Source organism: Cajanus cajan, chromosome 6 (assembly GCF_000230855.2).
Source record: "Cajanus cajan strain Asha chromosome 6, NIPB_CcT2T_4, whole genome shotgun sequence".
Lineage (NCBI taxonomy): Eukaryota > Viridiplantae > Streptophyta > Magnoliopsida > Fabales > Fabaceae > Cajanus > Cajanus cajan.
Window position 1 is genome coordinate 53,977,201 of NC_138522.1, and position 18,856 is coordinate 53,996,056.

Here is an 18,856-nt window from a genome sequence, read left to right on the forward strand (position 1 = left end):
CTAGATATTTTGATTAAAGAACACAAATCACTAACACTTGTAATGACTAATGTGGTTAGTAAGCATTATTAATTTGATATTCATAGTATTGACTTGTTTTCTAAATTAAAAGAAATTAATGTCTTATTAAACTATATTAAAAAATTTTACATCCATGTAATATTTGTGGAATAATTTAAATTATTTGCAATCATTGTTATTACAAAAGAAATTTTCTTAAATTAATTTTTTTAATACTTAATTCATATAAATTATATATGTTATGAGATAATTATCAAATAAATTATCATTGAATAAAATTTTAAAATTATTTAATTATTAAAATTTAATTAAAAAATTTAATTCAAAATCTTAAAATAAATAAATAGATATAATCAAATATATTAAAGAATGACTAAAAAAATTGTCTAAGACCTCAAATTTTCTTTAGATGGTCATGTCTCTTGAATTTTTGGGCAGAAAATTTTATATTTAAGTTATATTCTAATATAATTTATTAAATTTTATTTTACTCTTATACTTTTTTTAAACTGTGAATTTGTTAATTAAAATTAATAATCAAAACAATTTTAACATTACACTTTATAATATTTTTATGTCAATTTTAAAAAAATATCATAAAATTGTAATCTACTTATTAATAGTATTATATATATATATATATATATATATATATATATATATATATATATATATTATTCATTGAACTTTTTTTAACATAATTAATGATTCTAAAAGACTAAAATACTGTTATTTATTTTTTAATATTTCTTTTAGTGCCTTCAAGAGATAAAAATAAGACTACAAAATGAAATTAATATCCACTAAAACTAAGAAATATTTCTAAAAACATTTATCTTAAAAAATATCTAACTATTTAAATTTACATGAGACTATGAGAGTCCAAAATGATTTTATATTTTAGAATTTATTCATAATCTCTGAATAAAATAAAATAATTTGATTTATATTATATTATATAAAGTAATCATAATTAAAATAATTTTTTACAATAACAAAAATAGTTAATATTTAACTAAATGCGTAATTTAATTACTTTCATTTTTTGGAAAAATATTTTTTTAAAATATGATATTATTTTTGTGAAATTCGTTCTCTATCTTTATTTCATGCCAATTTTTTTTTTAATTCAAACTAATCTTTTATATTTCTTTTTAAATAAATAAAAATATTTTTAAATATTTTATAACAATATATATAAACAAATAATTTTATTAATAGATTAACCATAATAAAATTTTATATGATAATTTAAATTTAAATTAATTTTTAAAATAATAAAACTAATATTTGAGAGGAGCTAAGGCAAATGTCTTGTTCGTCTTACTCACCATGATTAAGTGGTACATCCACTTTTAAAAATTTAAAAGGTTTTAAAATTATTTAATATATATATATATATATATATAAATATTTGATAAAAAAAATATATTTTATGTCATCTTTATTAATTTTAAAAATTGACTATATTAAAATATTTTATAAATTCCTTTTAAAATGATTTGATTATATTTATTTTTTATTTAAATATATATTATATAAAATATTTTAATTTATTACGAATATTTTTTTATATATATGAGTTATGATAAATTGAAATTTTGTATATTTATATGTAAATTTTGAGAAGTAAATTGAATAAAAATTTTATAAAATCTTTCTCTACTTCAATAAATAAAACTTTATTATACTTTTTTTATAATTATTTTGATTTTTACAAAATAATTTGTGAAAAAGTATTATCAATATTTTCTAATATATAATAATGTAATTTTAAAAAGATATATTATTTATTCTTTAATTAAATGACAAAACTTTGATGAAAAAATATGGAAGTAAAAACAAATTTTTAATATGAAAACATAAAATGATATTTTAAAAAATTATGCTACTTTTTAAATTAAATTAGTGTGACTTTAATTAGTCTCTATAATTCTAATTAATTATATGTATATACTCAGTTTTTATATATAAACATTTTTTAACAATTTTTTCTCACATGTGCATGTATATTTATATATTCTAATTAATTATATGTATATACTCAGTTTTGATATATAAACATTTTTCAACAATTTTTTCTCACATGTGCATGTATATTATTGTATATCAAAGTTATAAGATGTTCATTCACCATAACTAGTTTAGATCAAATAAAGTTTTGTTTTTTATTACTCATGCTCAATTATTTATTTTTTATCTTTATTATTTTTAGGTGAAATTTTGTTGTTTGATTTTTGTTCCCTTGATTTCTTTTAATCTATACTTAAAATTTTTTATAAAAATTAAATCATTTTTTTCTTCAAATCATCAAAATTTTACACACACAAAAAAAACTTAAAATTTTACTTGTTCAAAACTTAATCTTATATTTTGTAATTACCTTCAAATTTTATATAAAAAAAATGTAAAGTTTTCCTAATTTCACATTTTATTTTTCTTTAAATTTATCAAATTTTTACTAATTTTCTTAGTTCTTGTGAGGACTTAGTTTAATCCTCTTAGAATCTACCAAATTTGAAGGCACTGTTACATGAAATTAACTAAAAAAAATAAGCATTCTTGTGTCAACATTTCTTCTTTCACAAGAATTTATATATGACAAAGTTTTGATAGTTTGTCGTTAGGTAGGAGGATTCGTCGTTGAAAAAGACATTTTGTTATATCAAGATTGGAAGTTCATTGTTAAGCATGATGCCTTGTCCAGGACCGTCTAAATTAATGTTAAAAAGGTTAACGTTGACTATATATAAGAGATAAATCAATGTTGACGAAATATATTTCAATATTCTTAAAATTAATAATTAATTGTATATTTTTTATTTAATATTTTTTTACTTTATTTTTATATAATGTTACTACTTTAAAATTTATATCTGAAAATAATAAGTAAAAGATAACGAGTATTAATTATTTTCTTTATATATTTTACAATTTTTTTTTCGTTATTTTCATTCTCTTCTCTTTTTCATTATTTTTGTATTCTTTAAAGATAAAATAAATAATTGTTAAAATAAATAATTTACCTCAAATTATTGTTGTGAATAAAAACAATACATAATTCTTATCATCATATAGAGCTTAAGTTTTATAAAATAACGTAAAATTTACAAAACATCATTTTGATGATAATATTGGTGATAAGATCACATATTCAATAAAAAATAATTTCATATTAAATATTTTGTATATATAATAGATTGATCAATCTATTTCTTCTATTGAGATTTGACTTAAACAATTTTTATAATATGAAACTATTTTTAAATTTTTATTTGAATTCAAAAAATTTAAATAAGTGAAGATGAGTTAAAAAATATTATTGTATTTATTTTAATTATTTTTAAGATTTTATAAACATTTTAATATTGATGATCTTGATTTATTATCAGAATTAAAATTATTGTGAAAAGTTTTAGAAGAAAAAATTAAGATTCCAAAGAGAGTATTAAACTATATAAAAAAATTCTGTTTATTGGAGAGCATCTTTACAAGAGGAAAAAAAAAAAAAAAAGAATTTGCTCTTCTTTTAAGAGAGATTTTACGAGTTTTCAATCTTTATACACATTTTCATTCATACATGTCGTTTCCTATGGATGTAACTTACATTGGATAAATCACGTACTTTAATTTTTTTTTAAAATTTTACTCTTTCTACCATCAACAATTAGAATCAATATCCACCAAACTCTGATACGGTAAGTATAATAGAGAATAAATTAAAAAGAGAAAATCATAATTTAAAAATTTTGTAATGACATTCTTTCTTGTGTGATCTGCAACATTTTGGTCGGATAATATGTTTCAGAGCATAAAATTTGGATATTTTAATAGCACTAATAATTTAAGACTTTGATGCATCAAGATTTGTAGTTTTTTTTAACACTAATTTATTGAATCAATATAAAAAAGGTGAAGGTTATGTTTCTACCAACTTACTTTTTATTAAACTTATTTAAAATTAATTATCCCATTTAATGAAATAATATGTTGATAAAAAATAAAATATTATTTACAAATAACTTAATCAATATAAGTTTATTTTATTGATAACAAAAATATATAACTAAATAAGTTAAAGTATTAATTACAAAATCAATATACCTAAAACATTCTATATTATTGTTCAGTAATAAAAATAATTTATAAATTCAAATAAGGAAAGCCAATATAAATTAATAAGATTTTAATAAATAATCTAAAAATTATTTCATAAATTTATTATTATAATTAAAATTTCAAAAACTTAACTACAAATTTATAATGTAAAAAATCTTAAATCTAAATTAAATATAAAGAATCAAAAATATAAATATATTTTTTAATTTATCAAAATTTAAGTCTAAATTGAAATATATTTTAAATTTTACTTTAAAATGTCATTAAAAATATTTTTCTTGATCTTACCTCCTTTATCTTCTCTCATCTTTGTACATCATTTTTTTTCATTAGTCTTTGTTCTTTACATGTTACTTTAATTTTCTTGGAGTTTTGCACCTTCTACCATCAACACTTCTAAAATTTCAAAATATTTTATATTTAAATTTTTTTATAAATTCAAAATATATGCATAAAAATGATAATTCAAAATTTTCGGGCAAAAGAAACTTAAAATAGACTAAATTTTAATTCAAAAAATTAATAAATAATAAAATAATTTAAAAATATCAACTATCTATTAGTATTTGTGAACAAATATTATTGATAAATATTACGATAAATACCGATAGTGAGAAGAAATATCAGACAAATAATAAAAGAAAGAAAAGAGAAAAGAGTGAGCAATGAAAGAGAAAAAAATAAGAGATCATACAAATCAGAAAAATGAGTGAAGAGAAAAAGAAAATAAAAGAGATAAATAAATAATATAAAAAAATAAAACAAAAACTCAAAGGATTGGAATAGACTAAATTACATTTTTGTCTCTTTGTTTTTTTGTCAATTTTGTTAATCTTTCTAATTTTAAAATTAAAAATTTTGGTTCTTTTATCAAATTAACAATATTTAATAACATGACAATTGAAGATAAAAAAAAATTAAAATGCAAATAAATTTTTTAATAAAATCAATATTTATCATTCATTAAAGTAAAATCTTACAAAAATATTTATGTTATTATTTAATTTTTATCATTATATGTTACGTTACTAAATATCACACCACTTAGATGATATATTATCAAATAATTTCAAAATTTAACAATAAATAATTTTTAAATTGATGATACGATAAAATTTTAATTTAAAAAAATGAAATATCTATTATAAAATAGGACGAGCACCAAAATTAGAAATCGATAAAAAAAAATAAAAGAACTAAAAGTATACTTTAGTTTGTAATAGTTAAAATTTTTATTAAGTCTCACAAAATTATTTTAATATTATAAAACCTTTTTGTAAATTTTTTGATTTTATACCAGTGTCTTAAAACTTCACGTTAAATTAATTTAGCCTAATTTAACTTAACTGATAGATAAATAAAATCTGACTAAAAATAATTTTTATCAAATATTATTCAAATAATTTGACTTTAATACATTAACCACAATTGTTTAAAATCGTAAAAATGAAAATACTATCCGATTTTGACATATATAAAAAAATTTAATTGTGTTTATCGAATACCATTATTACTTATGAAAAAAAATTCTTTTGAAATATTAATATAATATTCCCTTAATATCACTAATTAATAATGTTATTTCACATGACATCCTTTCAATTTTTTAGGAAAGGTAGAAAACAGATGCTTTTGTTTTATAAGAATTAAATATATAATTTTAGTCTTTTCAATATTATTTCCAAATATTAATTAAAAATTTATGTTATTAATTCTTATAAATTATTTAATGTTATTTTCAACAATTTAATATAGCATTAAATTTTAAATTACAATGAGTTATTTCTTAATATTTAATACGTTTTATTTTAAGACTTCGGTAAACAAAATTTTAAGGATATTTATTTATTTTTATTACTATTAATTTAAAACATTTAATATATTTATAAATATTTAGTTACTTCAAATTAAAATAATAAATGTTTTTATAATTTTAACATATTAGGATAATAGAATTTTTAATAATAAATGTTTTTATCTTAAGAAATAATATTTACTATTTTCACTGACAACACCTTTAATATATTTTTTATTATTAATTAAAACTTGTTACAAACTATCTGTCAAAATAAAAGAAAAACTTATTGCAGAATATAAATAAGACCATAAGACTTGCAAAAATTAAATAACTTCAAAAAGATTTGTCCAGTAATATTTTCAAAAGAATAGCATCCAAAAATAATTTACTTTTTTTCTTAATCTAATTCCTTAACTAATTGAGTTCGGTCATTTGTAATTGTTTTATTTTTGCAACAAATAAATTACTCTTTATCGTTATGTATAAAATTATTTAATGCGAATCTGACCGTACTTGGCTTTGTTGCGGGAGAAGGATAACTACAAACGATCCAAACACCGAATAAGACCTTCCACGTAAAGTACAACTTTACGTGGAAATTATATACATGCACATGCAAAACGTTACACGTTTATTATGTGCATGTATCATTACTCTTCGCACGTTGGATTTTGGGATAGTAACTAAAATATTAAATACAATCTAGGATAAGACAAGTAGGGTACATATTTAATGAAATATTAAATATATTTCTAGGATGGGCAAATAGAAGTCTATAAATTAAATTGAACTATCTCAGGATGCATATACAACCTCATAGAATTTTGTGTAGGTTCTCTATTCCTCTCCTCTCACATTCAGTGAAAATGATTTTATTTTTCGCATAATTTGCCGCATATAGATATATGAAATCAGATCTCTGGCATTGACTCAATAAATCTACCGTAACAATATCCCCATGAATTTCTCCGGTTTTCTGCTTCGACTTCGGTTTTGTTCGCATGGAAGTTGCTAGTCACCGCAAGCAAAAAACGGAGGTTACAATATTTTGTTTCAAGCAGTCTCTGCCTTCTTTCCATCACATGTCTAGCAAGTTTTGGATTTTTTAATTTAATTTTAAAACTTAATCTTTGTAATTACTAGCTTAACTGGTAGCAGTGTCAGTCACCGGTTACTTTCCGAAGGTAATATTGAAACCCACCTCGGTCAATGTTGAAAAACTGCATCTTTGCTCTGCACTTAATTTTTCTAATTTATTGATGTTTGTTTCCCAAAAACTTTTTTTTTTTCCTGTCAGGCTCCTGGAAATAGCTTTTAAAGATGTGCCCTACGGCCAAAAATTGAGCTTTGTGGAGTATCCTGAAACAGTTTCGTTAGGCTGTTTTGTTTATAATCCTTTTCCACAAGGATTTTTAGCCATTCTAACTGAGAGCTCTGAAACTCAATGGAGGTTGGAGAATCAGAGAGAAAGATGCCTCAAAAGCAGGTTCCTTGGGTACCCGCCACCCCGTTGAGGCCCATTCTTCCGACGCCAGCGCCGATCTGGACTACTGGGGAGGGAAGCCAACTGGGCTCTTATTCCAATGGTGTAGCGGCATGTTTTGAAGCCTCAGCAGGTGCAGAGATGAACCACTGGTCTCACCGCTGGTCAGAACCTGCGCCTTTAGCCCATGACAATGCCAAAATTCGCGTACCAATATCATTTGCTGGCCTTTCCGGCTCAAGTAACCGCATTGCTGAACTTTTGACTCAACCAGATGCTTCATCAGCATATTCCAGTGCAACACATGATGACTTTTTCAACCAGCTTGTTCCTACATATAATTCAGAGTTCAACCCGGCCTATTCATTACTTCGCCATCACCATCATCATGTCTCTCGGGAGCAACCGTTTCTCAATACTATCCATGACCAGTATCAAGATCTTCAGGGTATGGGCAATAAATTTTGGTTTAAGCTCGCTTTGTTTTATGGCATTGTATCAAAACGTTTTCCTTTGATTACCGTTTCACACACAAAGATCACTAGCACTAGCACTTTGTCAGTGCCAATTAGTTGAACCAAGTAAACCCCATACACAAAATTGAAATGTGTCCTTAAATATTACATAAGGATGGAGCCATTCAAGTAGATATCTGACCTACAACAGCTGTGAAACAAACTTGGATCCTCTCCTGCCTTTAGCTGGACGAAAACATATCAGAAGAGGATCCAAGTTCGTGAGAAACAACTACAGTAGTCATTAATAGCATAGGTAGCTTCTACTCCCTTCCAAATTCTATCATGTTAGGTTCAGTTATTTGTCCCACCTCTGAACATTAACATTGTATTTTTACACCTGAGTACACTTGTTTTTTTTTTTTTTTTCCAAATCACAAGGGTAAAATATGGTGACACCATGGCCAGGCTAATAGTCTGTTTAAAACATCTCATTTACAAACTAGTTTTCTATAAAATCAGCTTATTTGCAGGATCTTCCTTTCCTTATTATTATTTTTTTTTTGCAACACATTTGATCAATCTTGGGACAATTGTGGGCACAACATCCACCATTTGCACATCCAATATTTTGTTCATTTCTTCACAATGCTCGATCAATGACTCTAATTCACATATATAAAATGTCTTGCAACAGGCACACCATACTTTGCTTACTATAACAAGGCATTACCCCAAATTGCCCCAACCCCAGCTAATGACATCACAGCAGAAGCCAGACAAGATGCAGAAACACAAATAACAACTGAAAAAAGGAATCAAGAGGGAGGGGAGAAAAATGTCTCACCCACACCATGCAAGTCTGTTAAAGAAGTTGCTGCCCTATCTACACCATATAAGGAAATAAGCCATGATTTTGATCTGAATAAAACACCTCAGCCAAAACCAAGAAGAAGAAAGCACCGACCCAAGGTCATCAAAGAAATCAAACCCAAAAGGCAGCAAGTTGCTACAAAGCCCCCAAAAGATCCATCAAAAGAAAAACCTACTGAAAAGAAGGCAAGAAGGAAAGGATTGAACACAACTTCTACTCCTCAAACAGAAGTGACACAATGCACAAAATCTGCCAAAAAGACATGTAGAAGGTCCTTGAATTTTGACATAGAAGAACAACCAAGAAATGATAACTCTGCATGCAGAGAAAATGTGATTACACATTTTGGCAGAAACATCAGTGCAGTGGTTGAGGAAACACAAGCCTTAAATAACCTCGTGGCATTACAAGGAGACTCGAGGGATTGGATGATTGCTCAAGATTACAATCAAAATTTGAGCAGAGAGTCACCTCAGTTACATGCAGTTGGTTCCAAGAGAAAACAACCTGTTATTGAACCGCTAGATAATAACAGCATTAATCTGATTGGAGCACAATATAATGCAGTGCAGGCATACAGCCAAAAGTATTGTGTCCAATTTCCAAATGTCCAGAAAAAAAGGAGAAGTGGAAAGGGCAGAATTTCAAACACACCCTACCCATCTTCCGTGACTGCCACAAAAGATGCATCACTAGCAACATGCCTACAAGATGCTAGATCACATTTTTATGCATCATGTCCTACTTTGTGGACTTCTGCTTCTGAATATAATGCAGCTGGTGTCCCAGTCATAAATACAGTTACAGAAAGGGCTATTCATGATAAACCTCAATCACTTGAGTATAACTTATCTTTAGGGCAGAGGAGGCCAACCAAAAGAAGATCGAGAGTCCCTGCTAGAAAGTGTGATGCCAAAGTAGCATGTACCAGAAAACAAACATGCAGTTCTGACAGACCAACATTTGGGGATGCCGAAAGACCACAGACATGCATCGATGCTTTAGTTGCAGAGATGCGGGCATCACTCACAAAAAAGAAACGAACTAGAAAGAGAAGTATTTCTGTCAGCTCAGCATATGCTTGCACAAATGCAATGCAACAGCACCATAAAGTCATGTTGGAGTCACAAATATCATTAGGTATTTCAACTGATAATTTTAATTTTTTTTTTGGTCAATTAACATTATGGTTGTTATAGAACAAACAATTCTGCCAAGCTGTTTATCTTAAGGCTTTAAGCTGTTGATGCAGGTGTTGCTCGTGAAGAGATATGGAAAAACATACATACTGTGGATGCATTAACAGAGCAATTTAGACACCTAAACATATACAGAGAAGCTACAGAGCTTGTCCCTTATAACCAGCAAAATCAAAAAAACAAAGGACTTGTCAGTGAAAATGGCACCATGGTTCCCTATAAAGGCCCATTTGATCCCACAAAGAAGCATGCACGACCTAAAGTTGACCTTGATGAGGAGACTAATAGGGTTTGGAGGCTTCTATTGTTGGATATAAACAGTCATGGGATTGATGGAACAGATGAAGACACGGTCAAATGGTGGGAAGAGGAACGAAATATGTTTCACGGACGAGCAGACTCATTTATTGCACGGATGCATCTTGTACAAGGTATCAATTATAAACTTTCAGGAATATCTAAGCACTATTCACACACTCCTGACAAATACTCACCTAGTTGTGGTTGTGCTTAAAGGGGGTAGAAGTGAGAACACTATTCATTAGGAATATATCAATAAATTTAACAATATCTGTTTTCCTGCCTTACAAAAAACCAGCTGTAAACCCCACTTACAGAAAACCAAGCGACAATGAACACTAATAAAAAACAATCTTTAATAATAATAGTTTATGAAAGAGATAAACCAAGGGGTAAGGCGTCCAGTTAGGTAGTTTCAATCCTACAATAGATTAGGGGCAGTTACGTTTTTATTTCTTGTTTTCATTTTCTATTTTCACAATTTAATTACAAAATTGTCATATTATTTTTAATTTATTCCTTATTTTCAAAGATTTGTACAAGAAATAGAGAGGGGGGAAGGGGGGGATTTTTTACAGTGGTTTTTGGTCTTCTTAAAAAACAAGAAACAGATTGAAAAACAATATAACAATTTTATAATTAAAAAGTGAACAGAAAATGAAAACAAAAATAAACAGCCCCTTAGACTAAATACAAAATCTAAAAATTATCTGAAGGATAAAGAAAAATACTAAATAATCAAAAACAAAATCACAAATCAACCTAAATATGCTTATTCATCCTGCATCATTCAGTTGAACAGTTTACATCCTAATAACATAGCACATATTCAACAGGAGACAGACGCTTTTCTAAATGGAAGGGATCAGTTGTGGATTCCGTGGTTGGTGTTTTCCTCACTCAAAATGTCTCGGACCATCTTTCCAGGTATAAATCGTTCAAAGCTAATTACTGAGAAGCATGCAATTAAAATAAACAAAAACAATACTATATTTAAAAAAAAATTATCCCTTTTCTGTTGGCAGTTCTGCATTCATGTCCCTTGCTGCTCGATTTCCTCTAAGGTCAAGCAGCAAGTACAAAACATGCCAGGAGGAAAGCACAAGTGTGATAGTCAACGAACCACAAGTGTGCATTGTGGAGCCAGAAGAAAATGAAAAACTAGATGAGAAAATATTGGATCAATCTGTTTGTGAATTGAATTCTTTGACAATAGACATCATCGAGCATTCTGAAGAAAGAGAAGCTGTTGACAGCAATGATTCCTGCAGATCTACCAACAGCTTAATTGGTGTAACAGATAAATCAAACAGCAAATTGATGGAATCAGCTGAAAGACATAACAGTGAACATAGTCCAGTGGAGAGTGGAGCAATGAGTGCCATGACTGGGGAAGGGCAAGAAAATTTATGCCATGAAAGTGCTAGGAAAGAGTTAAATTATGTATTTTCATCCCAATGCTCTGCCGTTACATCTCAAATGTCAGGGGATTTTTCAATAGATCAAAATCCTGAAAAGATAGGATCATTCTCAGATAGCAACTCAGAAATAGAAGACCTGTCAAGTGCTGCCAAGTACAACATTTATCATAACAGAACTTCTTTCAGTGAGCTTCTAGAAATGGCAAGTTCAACCTTGTTGCATGAAGTTAACAGTCAAAGAAGTAAATCCACTGAGAACTTAAGAGATACATGCGGTCCATCTATAGACATGAAGCATGACAACCTGGTAGAAAACTTGGAAAAATCAAATGTTACTGAAGGCTCCTTAGAAGCATCCATCAATGAATATACTTTGAAAATAGCCCCAAACTCAGGAGTAGTTGAAGTAAACTGTTATGATCCTCTCAACATAGAAGCCCCATCCAGTGGCTCCTCAAAGAATAAAGATGAGAATGACAAAAGATCCAATTTTCCAACAGAATCTGACAGCCAAGCTGCAATTGTCCATTCTCAAGGTATGCTATCTCAACTCCATCCTCAGCAACAAAATAATCACAAGAAGCATAATGTTTTTCACATTTCAGGGCAAACTCAAGGTCCGATGCAGAAAGCCAGGGAACTGGATTTCGGTGACCACAACTATGCCATAAGGAATGAAAACAGTAAGAAGGATTCTGCCCCTGCAAAATCGAGGAAAAGGGAGCGTGGAAAAGTGAAAAAAGTGAAAAATGTGAAAAAAGTGAAAAAAGTGAAAAAAGTGAAAAAAGTGAAAAAAGTGAAAAAAGTGAAGAAAGAGAAAAAGGAGAAAAATAATGATTTTGATTGGGATAGTTTAAGAATACAAGCACAAGCCAAGGCAGGGAAAAGAGAAAAGACAGAGAACACTATGGACTCAATGGACTGGGATGCTGTAAGACGGGCAGATGTCAATGAAATTGCTAAAGTAATCAAAGAAAGGGGCATGAACAACATGCTTGCTGAGCGTATTCAGGTAGAATCTAATATCCCTGAAATAGTATTTATCTTCAATAATTTTTCAGAGAAAACCTTTAACATAGAGTACATCAAATGGTTTAATATGCAGAATTTCCTGAACCTGTTGGTTGACAAGCATGGGGCCATAGATCTTGAGTGGCTGAGAGATGTCCCACCTGACCAAGCAAAGTAAGTCTAGAAATTAGTCAAACTACTTCATTGAAATCATATTTTCATGATGGTTTAGTTGGCAAAACCAACATCCTGAGCTCTCAATTACCTACCAACACAAATAATATATATAAACACTCACAAGCAGTAAACCTCAAATTACCCGGCATAATGTATATTCTATTCATGCATCCAGAGAATTCTTGCTCAGCATAAAAGGATTGGGATTGAAAAGTGTGGAGTGTGTACGGCTCTTAACACTGCACCATCTTGCTTTCCCGGTAAGTTGAAAACAGAAGTATGAAATTAGAGGAATGTGGAATATATTTTTGACATTTCATTGCTACACAATAGGTGGACACGAATGTTGGACGTATAGCCGTTCGATTGGGATGGGTACCTCTCCAGCCACTGCCAGAATCGCTACAGTTGCATCTTCTAGAATTGTGAGTACTACAAAATAAATAGTATAAGGTAGTTATTCAATTAGAAAATAAGAGCTAACCTAACATCATTGGACTGTATAGGTACCCAGTGTTGGAATCCATCCAAAAATATCTCTGGCCTCGACTCTGCAAGCTAGACCAAAGAACATTGTAATGATTTATTTTCAATTTGAAGTCTTACCTTAAATGATTACAAGTATCTTCTTATACCTGATTTAATTTGTCTATGGATTTAAATTTGATCAATGACCAAAATTAAACATTTACACAAAATCACTAGATCATGCAAAGCCACGTCCTTCAAAGAGTTTGATTATGATAACAACTACCTGAGATGACATACTCTTAATTATTTGGCACTACATAATTAGATGATAGTGTTAAAAGTTCTCCATTAGCAAGATCAAAAATTAAAGTCTATATTTATTGATTTTTTTTTTCATTTTTTGTTGCTATTTATCACAGGTATGAGCTGCATTACCAGCTGATTACATTTGGAAAGGTAAACTGCATTTTCTCATATATTCTCATATATTGGAGATTGACCATACTTAAGTGAAACCCTGTTGTGATTGGAACCGAAACTAAAATCAATTCATGCAGGTCTTCTGTACTAAAAGCAAACCAAATTGCAATGCGTGCCCAATGAGAGGGGAATGCAGACACTTTGCAAGTGCTTTTGCAAGGTATGTCTTAGATAAATTAATATTCTTCGTACCTATTATGCATACAATAAACGGGTGTAAAAACCATTATGCAATGCAACAGTTTTTCACATACATTAGAAATACTGCAAATATCATTGTCAGAAAGATAGAGGGAAGTTGGAAGTTAAATATATGACGTTCATAGATTCGGTATTATTATGCCTAATATCTCATTAGTTGTTATACTGACAGCACTCTAATTGCATTTTTCCCTCGAAAGTAAACTCACAAAAAGGATGTTGATACCACTTTCAAGATTAAATAATATGCATGTCTTGCAAGTTATGAATTATGACAGACCAATTCAAAAATAAACAATCTTAAATATTGCAGTGCAAGGCTTGCCCTACCAGGACCAGAGCAAAAGAGTATAGTTATCGCAACTGGAAACAATGCAACTGAGCAGAACCCATCACTAGTCACCAATCAGCTGCCCTTGCTTCTCCCTGAAAATACAAACCAAAGAGAACTTCAACAGACAGAATTGACCAGGCAACTAGAAGCAAAATCTGAAATCAATATCAGCCAACCTATTATCGAAGAGCCAACAACTCCAGAGCCAGAATGCTCCCAAGTATCAGAAAATGATATAGAGGATACCTTTAATGAGGAGTCGGACGAAATTCCCACCATCAGACTAAACATGGAAGAATTCACTTTGAACGTGCAAAACTATATGGAAAAAAACATGGGCCTTCAAGAAGGCGAAATGTCAAAGGCCTTGGTCGCTCTACATCCAGATGTTGCATGCATTCCTACACCCAAGCTGAAGAATGTGAGCCGATTGCGAACAGAGCATTATGTGTAAGTGAGAAAAGTAATTCATTTCAGGCTAATTAACTGGAATGCACAATTCTTATACTAAAAACAGCCTAACTTATGAACGAGAGGCAAATTAATTAAAAAACACTAATTCATGACATATGGTTTTCATTAGAATCACATTAACGTTGAAACATGCAAAGATGAAGAGTTAACAGGCATGACAAAGAAAATATGAATCTCACAAGTCACACCTTGCACCACTATTTATATATAATTATTTAAATAAAATATTTTATATTATAATATTAAATATTAACCTTAAATTCTAAATTGCACTATTCTCTTTATTCAAATAGTTGTTCTATATTCTATTGATATTTTTAATTATTGTTTTAAATAGTCTAACCCTTGGTCTTTTTATCATGTTTTAGTTTCTATTGGTATTTTTGTATTACATTGCTCTCCCTGAATAAAAATACAATAAGTTCCTCTTGAAAAATTATTCTCTACAAATAAAAAAAAGTACATCAATATCTAGACTTGATAAATAAGCATTTATACAAATATGGAGAATTGGCAAAGTTCTAATGAGCATCACACATCCATCATCCTATATTAGTGAAATGTTCTTGCAATTTATACTGATATTCTGTTCCCTTACATGCAGTTATGAACTCCCTGATTCACATCCTATTCTGAATGGGGTTAGTTATTGCTACACCCATTAACCATAGTTGTTTTTTTGCTATATGTCCAATTCTATTAATTAGTTATAAACTACAGTGGGACAAGCGAGAACCTGATGATCCAGGCAAATACCTTCTAGCTATATGGACTCCAGGTGAACAAAAATAACTTGAACACCATGCCCTTTTTAAATCAATTTGAATTGATTGTAAAGTTTTTTGTTGGCATCCTACAGCATAAGTTGGGATGTTTTACAATATATGTTTGGCTTTCATTTTCTGATGTTTTACAATTCATTTTGCCAAACACAATGTGTACAACAGGGGAGACAGCGGATTCTATACAGCCACCACAAAGAAAATGCAGTTCTCAGGACTGTGGCCAGCTCTGTAATGAGAAGCAATGTTTTTCATGCAACAGTCTCCGTGAAACAAATTCACAGATAGTTCGTGGGACACTCCTGGTCTGAATGATTAACCATGCATTTTTTAATAATTCTTATACATTAATAACATTAGAACAAAGAGTTGGGTAGGGGAGTAATTTGCATCTGAATGCAAGTATTATAGGCTGACTTGAAATAATTCATGAACAGATACCATGTCGAACAGCTATGAGAGGGAGTTTTCCACTAAATGGCACCTATTTCCAAGTCAACGAGGTAAGACAGTTTGGAATCCCATATTAAATCCAGTAAAGCTCTAAATTGGTCCCTACTTTTTAATTTAAGAAGTACTAAAAATATGTCATTTGAAGCAGGTTTTCGCAGACAATTACTCAAGTGTTAACCCAATTAGTGTTCCCCGGAGTTGGATATGGAACCTTGAAAGGCGAACAGTGTATTTTGGAACCTCCGTAACATCCATATTTAGAGGTAATCACTTAATTAATGACCTATTATAATAGATATCAAGCAATTAAATTGAGTGTATGTTTTTTGTCAACCAGGTTTATCAACACGAGAAATTCAACAATGCTTTTGGAGAGGTAAGATTGAGCTCCCATAACGTATAGTTCAACCTATTCTTATCAGTGTAATATAGCTTTCATTGGTTCGCAGACTTGGTAGACATACTAAGAGTTCAAAGAAATAAAACCTACCACTTGTACAACTTGATTCACTTGTCACATGATGGATGCCACCATCATGTGCACCAGCTATGTATTGGTCTTAGGTTTAAAACAACTAATCGCCTATATGTGCCACACGCCCACTTTTATAAATGCTACTGAAGTTTGAATCTGTAGCACATTAAATAACAGTACACAAACAAGGCCAGAGACATCACCATTCCAATTAATTAGAAACATGACTTACTTCACAAGTGATGAGAAAGATGTGAAATACAGCATATTGTTTATGATATATATTAAATGCATATTGATGGGGTATTTTACAACTTTTAACCCAGTCAAGTCTGTACGGCAATTTCTAGTTCTACTTACTACTAAAGCCACCCATGTAGTTTACTTTTGGCAGCAACACTCCTTAATCAGAACAAACAGAAATTCTAAAACCATGGTGGATTGTAACTCTCCTTGGTAGCAAGTCCGTTTTGCCAAAAATCTTAAACCGCAAGGACTTATTTTAGTAGTCCAGCAAGTTACCACGTTTCTCCTCATCAGTTCAGTCATTACTTAGTTAGTCTTACACATGCTCTTCTCACATTGGAATATTCACAAGTACACGTTAGAATGTTTGCAATATCTATTTCATATCAATCTCAATCATCTTAATTCCCATACCAATTTGTATATCTGGCTATCGTGATTCCTTTTTATTCTTTTGGAGTAATATATGACATACTACTTTTAAGTTCATCTACAAAATCAAGGAGAAGTACGGAACAAAATCCTCTATGCTTATTACCAAGATGTGCTACACAGTTCTTATTTCTTGTTTTTCTTTTAGTTAGAATTTATTTCAAAATCAATGATGAAAAATCACTCTATCCTGATAAAAGGAACACACGATAATCTACAAGAAAAACAACTAACCATGTAACTTAACATATCTAAACAGTTAGTGAAAATGTTTTGCAGGATATGTTTGTGTACGAGGATTTGACAGGGAAAAGTGTGCACCCCGTCCTCTGTTAGCTAGACTACACTTCTCGCCTAGTAAGTCGCCAAAGAACAAGGACAAGACCAAAAAAGAGTCCAAATCGAGAAAAACACAAGGATTGAGAAAGAAAAAAAATACAGAACAGCCAGAATTGCTTTCCAACAATCACAACCTTCAGGAGACCGGTGGACCCTGAAGACATACCGTTGTTATTCATCCTGTACTCTGTATGTGTAATAACAAAGCCATTTTCATGCTCAAATATTGAGCAGTTTTCTCAGACTAAGACTAGGACCAAGACAGTATAACGGTAGCAAATGTGTTTTTTTAGCTCCGTGAAGATTGAAGAGGAATACCAGCCAGGTGAGTCGAAGCTGCTTGCGAAAATGCTCAGAATAGATAAACTCATCGATATTATTCTAGATTTGAATTTTATGCCTTTTTTTTCAATTGACTAATTCCGTCTGCAGAATCCATCTATTTTTCACCTTGAGCAATTCCGTTTTTTATTTGCAGAAAAATGTCATAGTAAGGTATTATTCCGAATTATAAACTTACTTGCAACAAACCAAGATCGTGTAGCTTATCAAAAATTGTGCACGCCTGTGATTTAGCAACAAGAGCATTATAGTCAGAAATCCAAAATTGTTAAACAATGTTAGTAGTATAGTAAACCCTAGCACAGCGCGTATCAAAAAGATTAACAGATAAATTAAATCAATCCTAGCGCAGTACTATCAAATCGAAGCCTTAGAATGAGGATTGAGGAACAAAAAAGCTGAAGGAGTAGAGAGATTTCAGATCGATATGAGAGAGTACCTTTTAAGTCTTGCTTTCGGAACCAAAACCTGAAAAAACAGATTTCCAGAGAGAATGAGAAGAGCGAAATATATGCAAGCAAAGAAGAGATTGAAAATAATTATGTACAGTATATATATTTCCCTCTTTTGCCGCCTTACCGTTTTTTCGTATTTCATATATGATTCATTTTTCCCTCTCCTTTTTATTTATCATTTTCTTTGTTAATTTTGGCTATATTTTCCTTTTGCCGCTTACGTCATTTTCATTCCATATACATTTCCCTTACCTTTTTATTTTGTCCTTGGATGGGTGGTTCCGCCCGTAGGGATGGCAACGGGGCGGGGCGGGTACGGATTTTATGATACCCGTCCCTATTCTCGCGAGTCAAAATTCATTCCGGTCCCCGTACCTGTCGGGTATGTGGTTTTTATCCCCATTCTCGTCCCCGTCGAGTATCGGGTATACCCGTACCCGTCAATTTTTTTATTTTTTATTTTTTGTAAAAAGAATAATATTTTTTTATTATATTATAATTATAATTAAGTTAT

The 18,856-nt window shown here is 29.8% G+C and overlaps 1 protein-coding gene and 1 long non-coding RNA gene across 4 annotated transcripts; one reads left to right on the top strand and one right to left on the bottom strand.

Moving 5' to 3' along the window:
• Positions 1 to 7,382: 7,382 nt before the first annotated feature.
• DML1 (demeter-like 1) lies at positions 7,383 to 17,965 on the top strand. Its single transcript, XM_020355777.3, has 20 exons — positions 7,383 to 7,869; positions 8,574 to 9,890; positions 10,003 to 10,380; positions 11,086 to 11,176; positions 11,275 to 12,206; positions 12,276 to 12,682; positions 12,776 to 12,855; positions 13,034 to 13,118; positions 13,192 to 13,283; positions 13,365 to 13,433; positions 13,749 to 13,785; positions 13,887 to 13,969; positions 14,324 to 14,794; positions 15,423 to 15,459; positions 15,539 to 15,596; positions 15,766 to 15,905; positions 16,038 to 16,103; positions 16,202 to 16,316; positions 16,391 to 16,429; positions 17,486 to 17,965. Exons 1-20 carry the CDS (start codon positions 7,383 to 7,385, stop codon positions 17,701 to 17,703), a joined length of 5,202 nt encoding a protein of 1,733 aa, XP_020211366.1. The 3' UTR covers positions 17,704 to 17,965.
• LOC114915834 (uncharacterized) lies at positions 8,287 to 18,512 on the bottom strand. Of its 3 annotated transcripts, XR_014434887.1 has the most exons (6): positions 18,467 to 18,512; positions 18,327 to 18,355; positions 18,066 to 18,110; positions 14,341 to 14,745; positions 13,001 to 13,290; positions 8,287 to 12,842 (listed from the first exon to the last, which is right to left on the bottom strand). It is a non-coding gene; the product is annotated as an uncharacterized LOC114915834 (long non-coding RNA). The 3 variants fall into 3 exon arrangements; XR_003804011.2 differs by lacking the exon at positions 18,467 to 18,512 and having other exon boundaries at positions 18,327 to 18,442; XR_014434888.1 differs by lacking the exons at positions 18,066 to 18,110; positions 18,467 to 18,512 and having other exon boundaries at positions 18,327 to 18,353.
• Between the last annotated feature and the right edge of the window lie 344 nt (positions 18,513 to 18,856).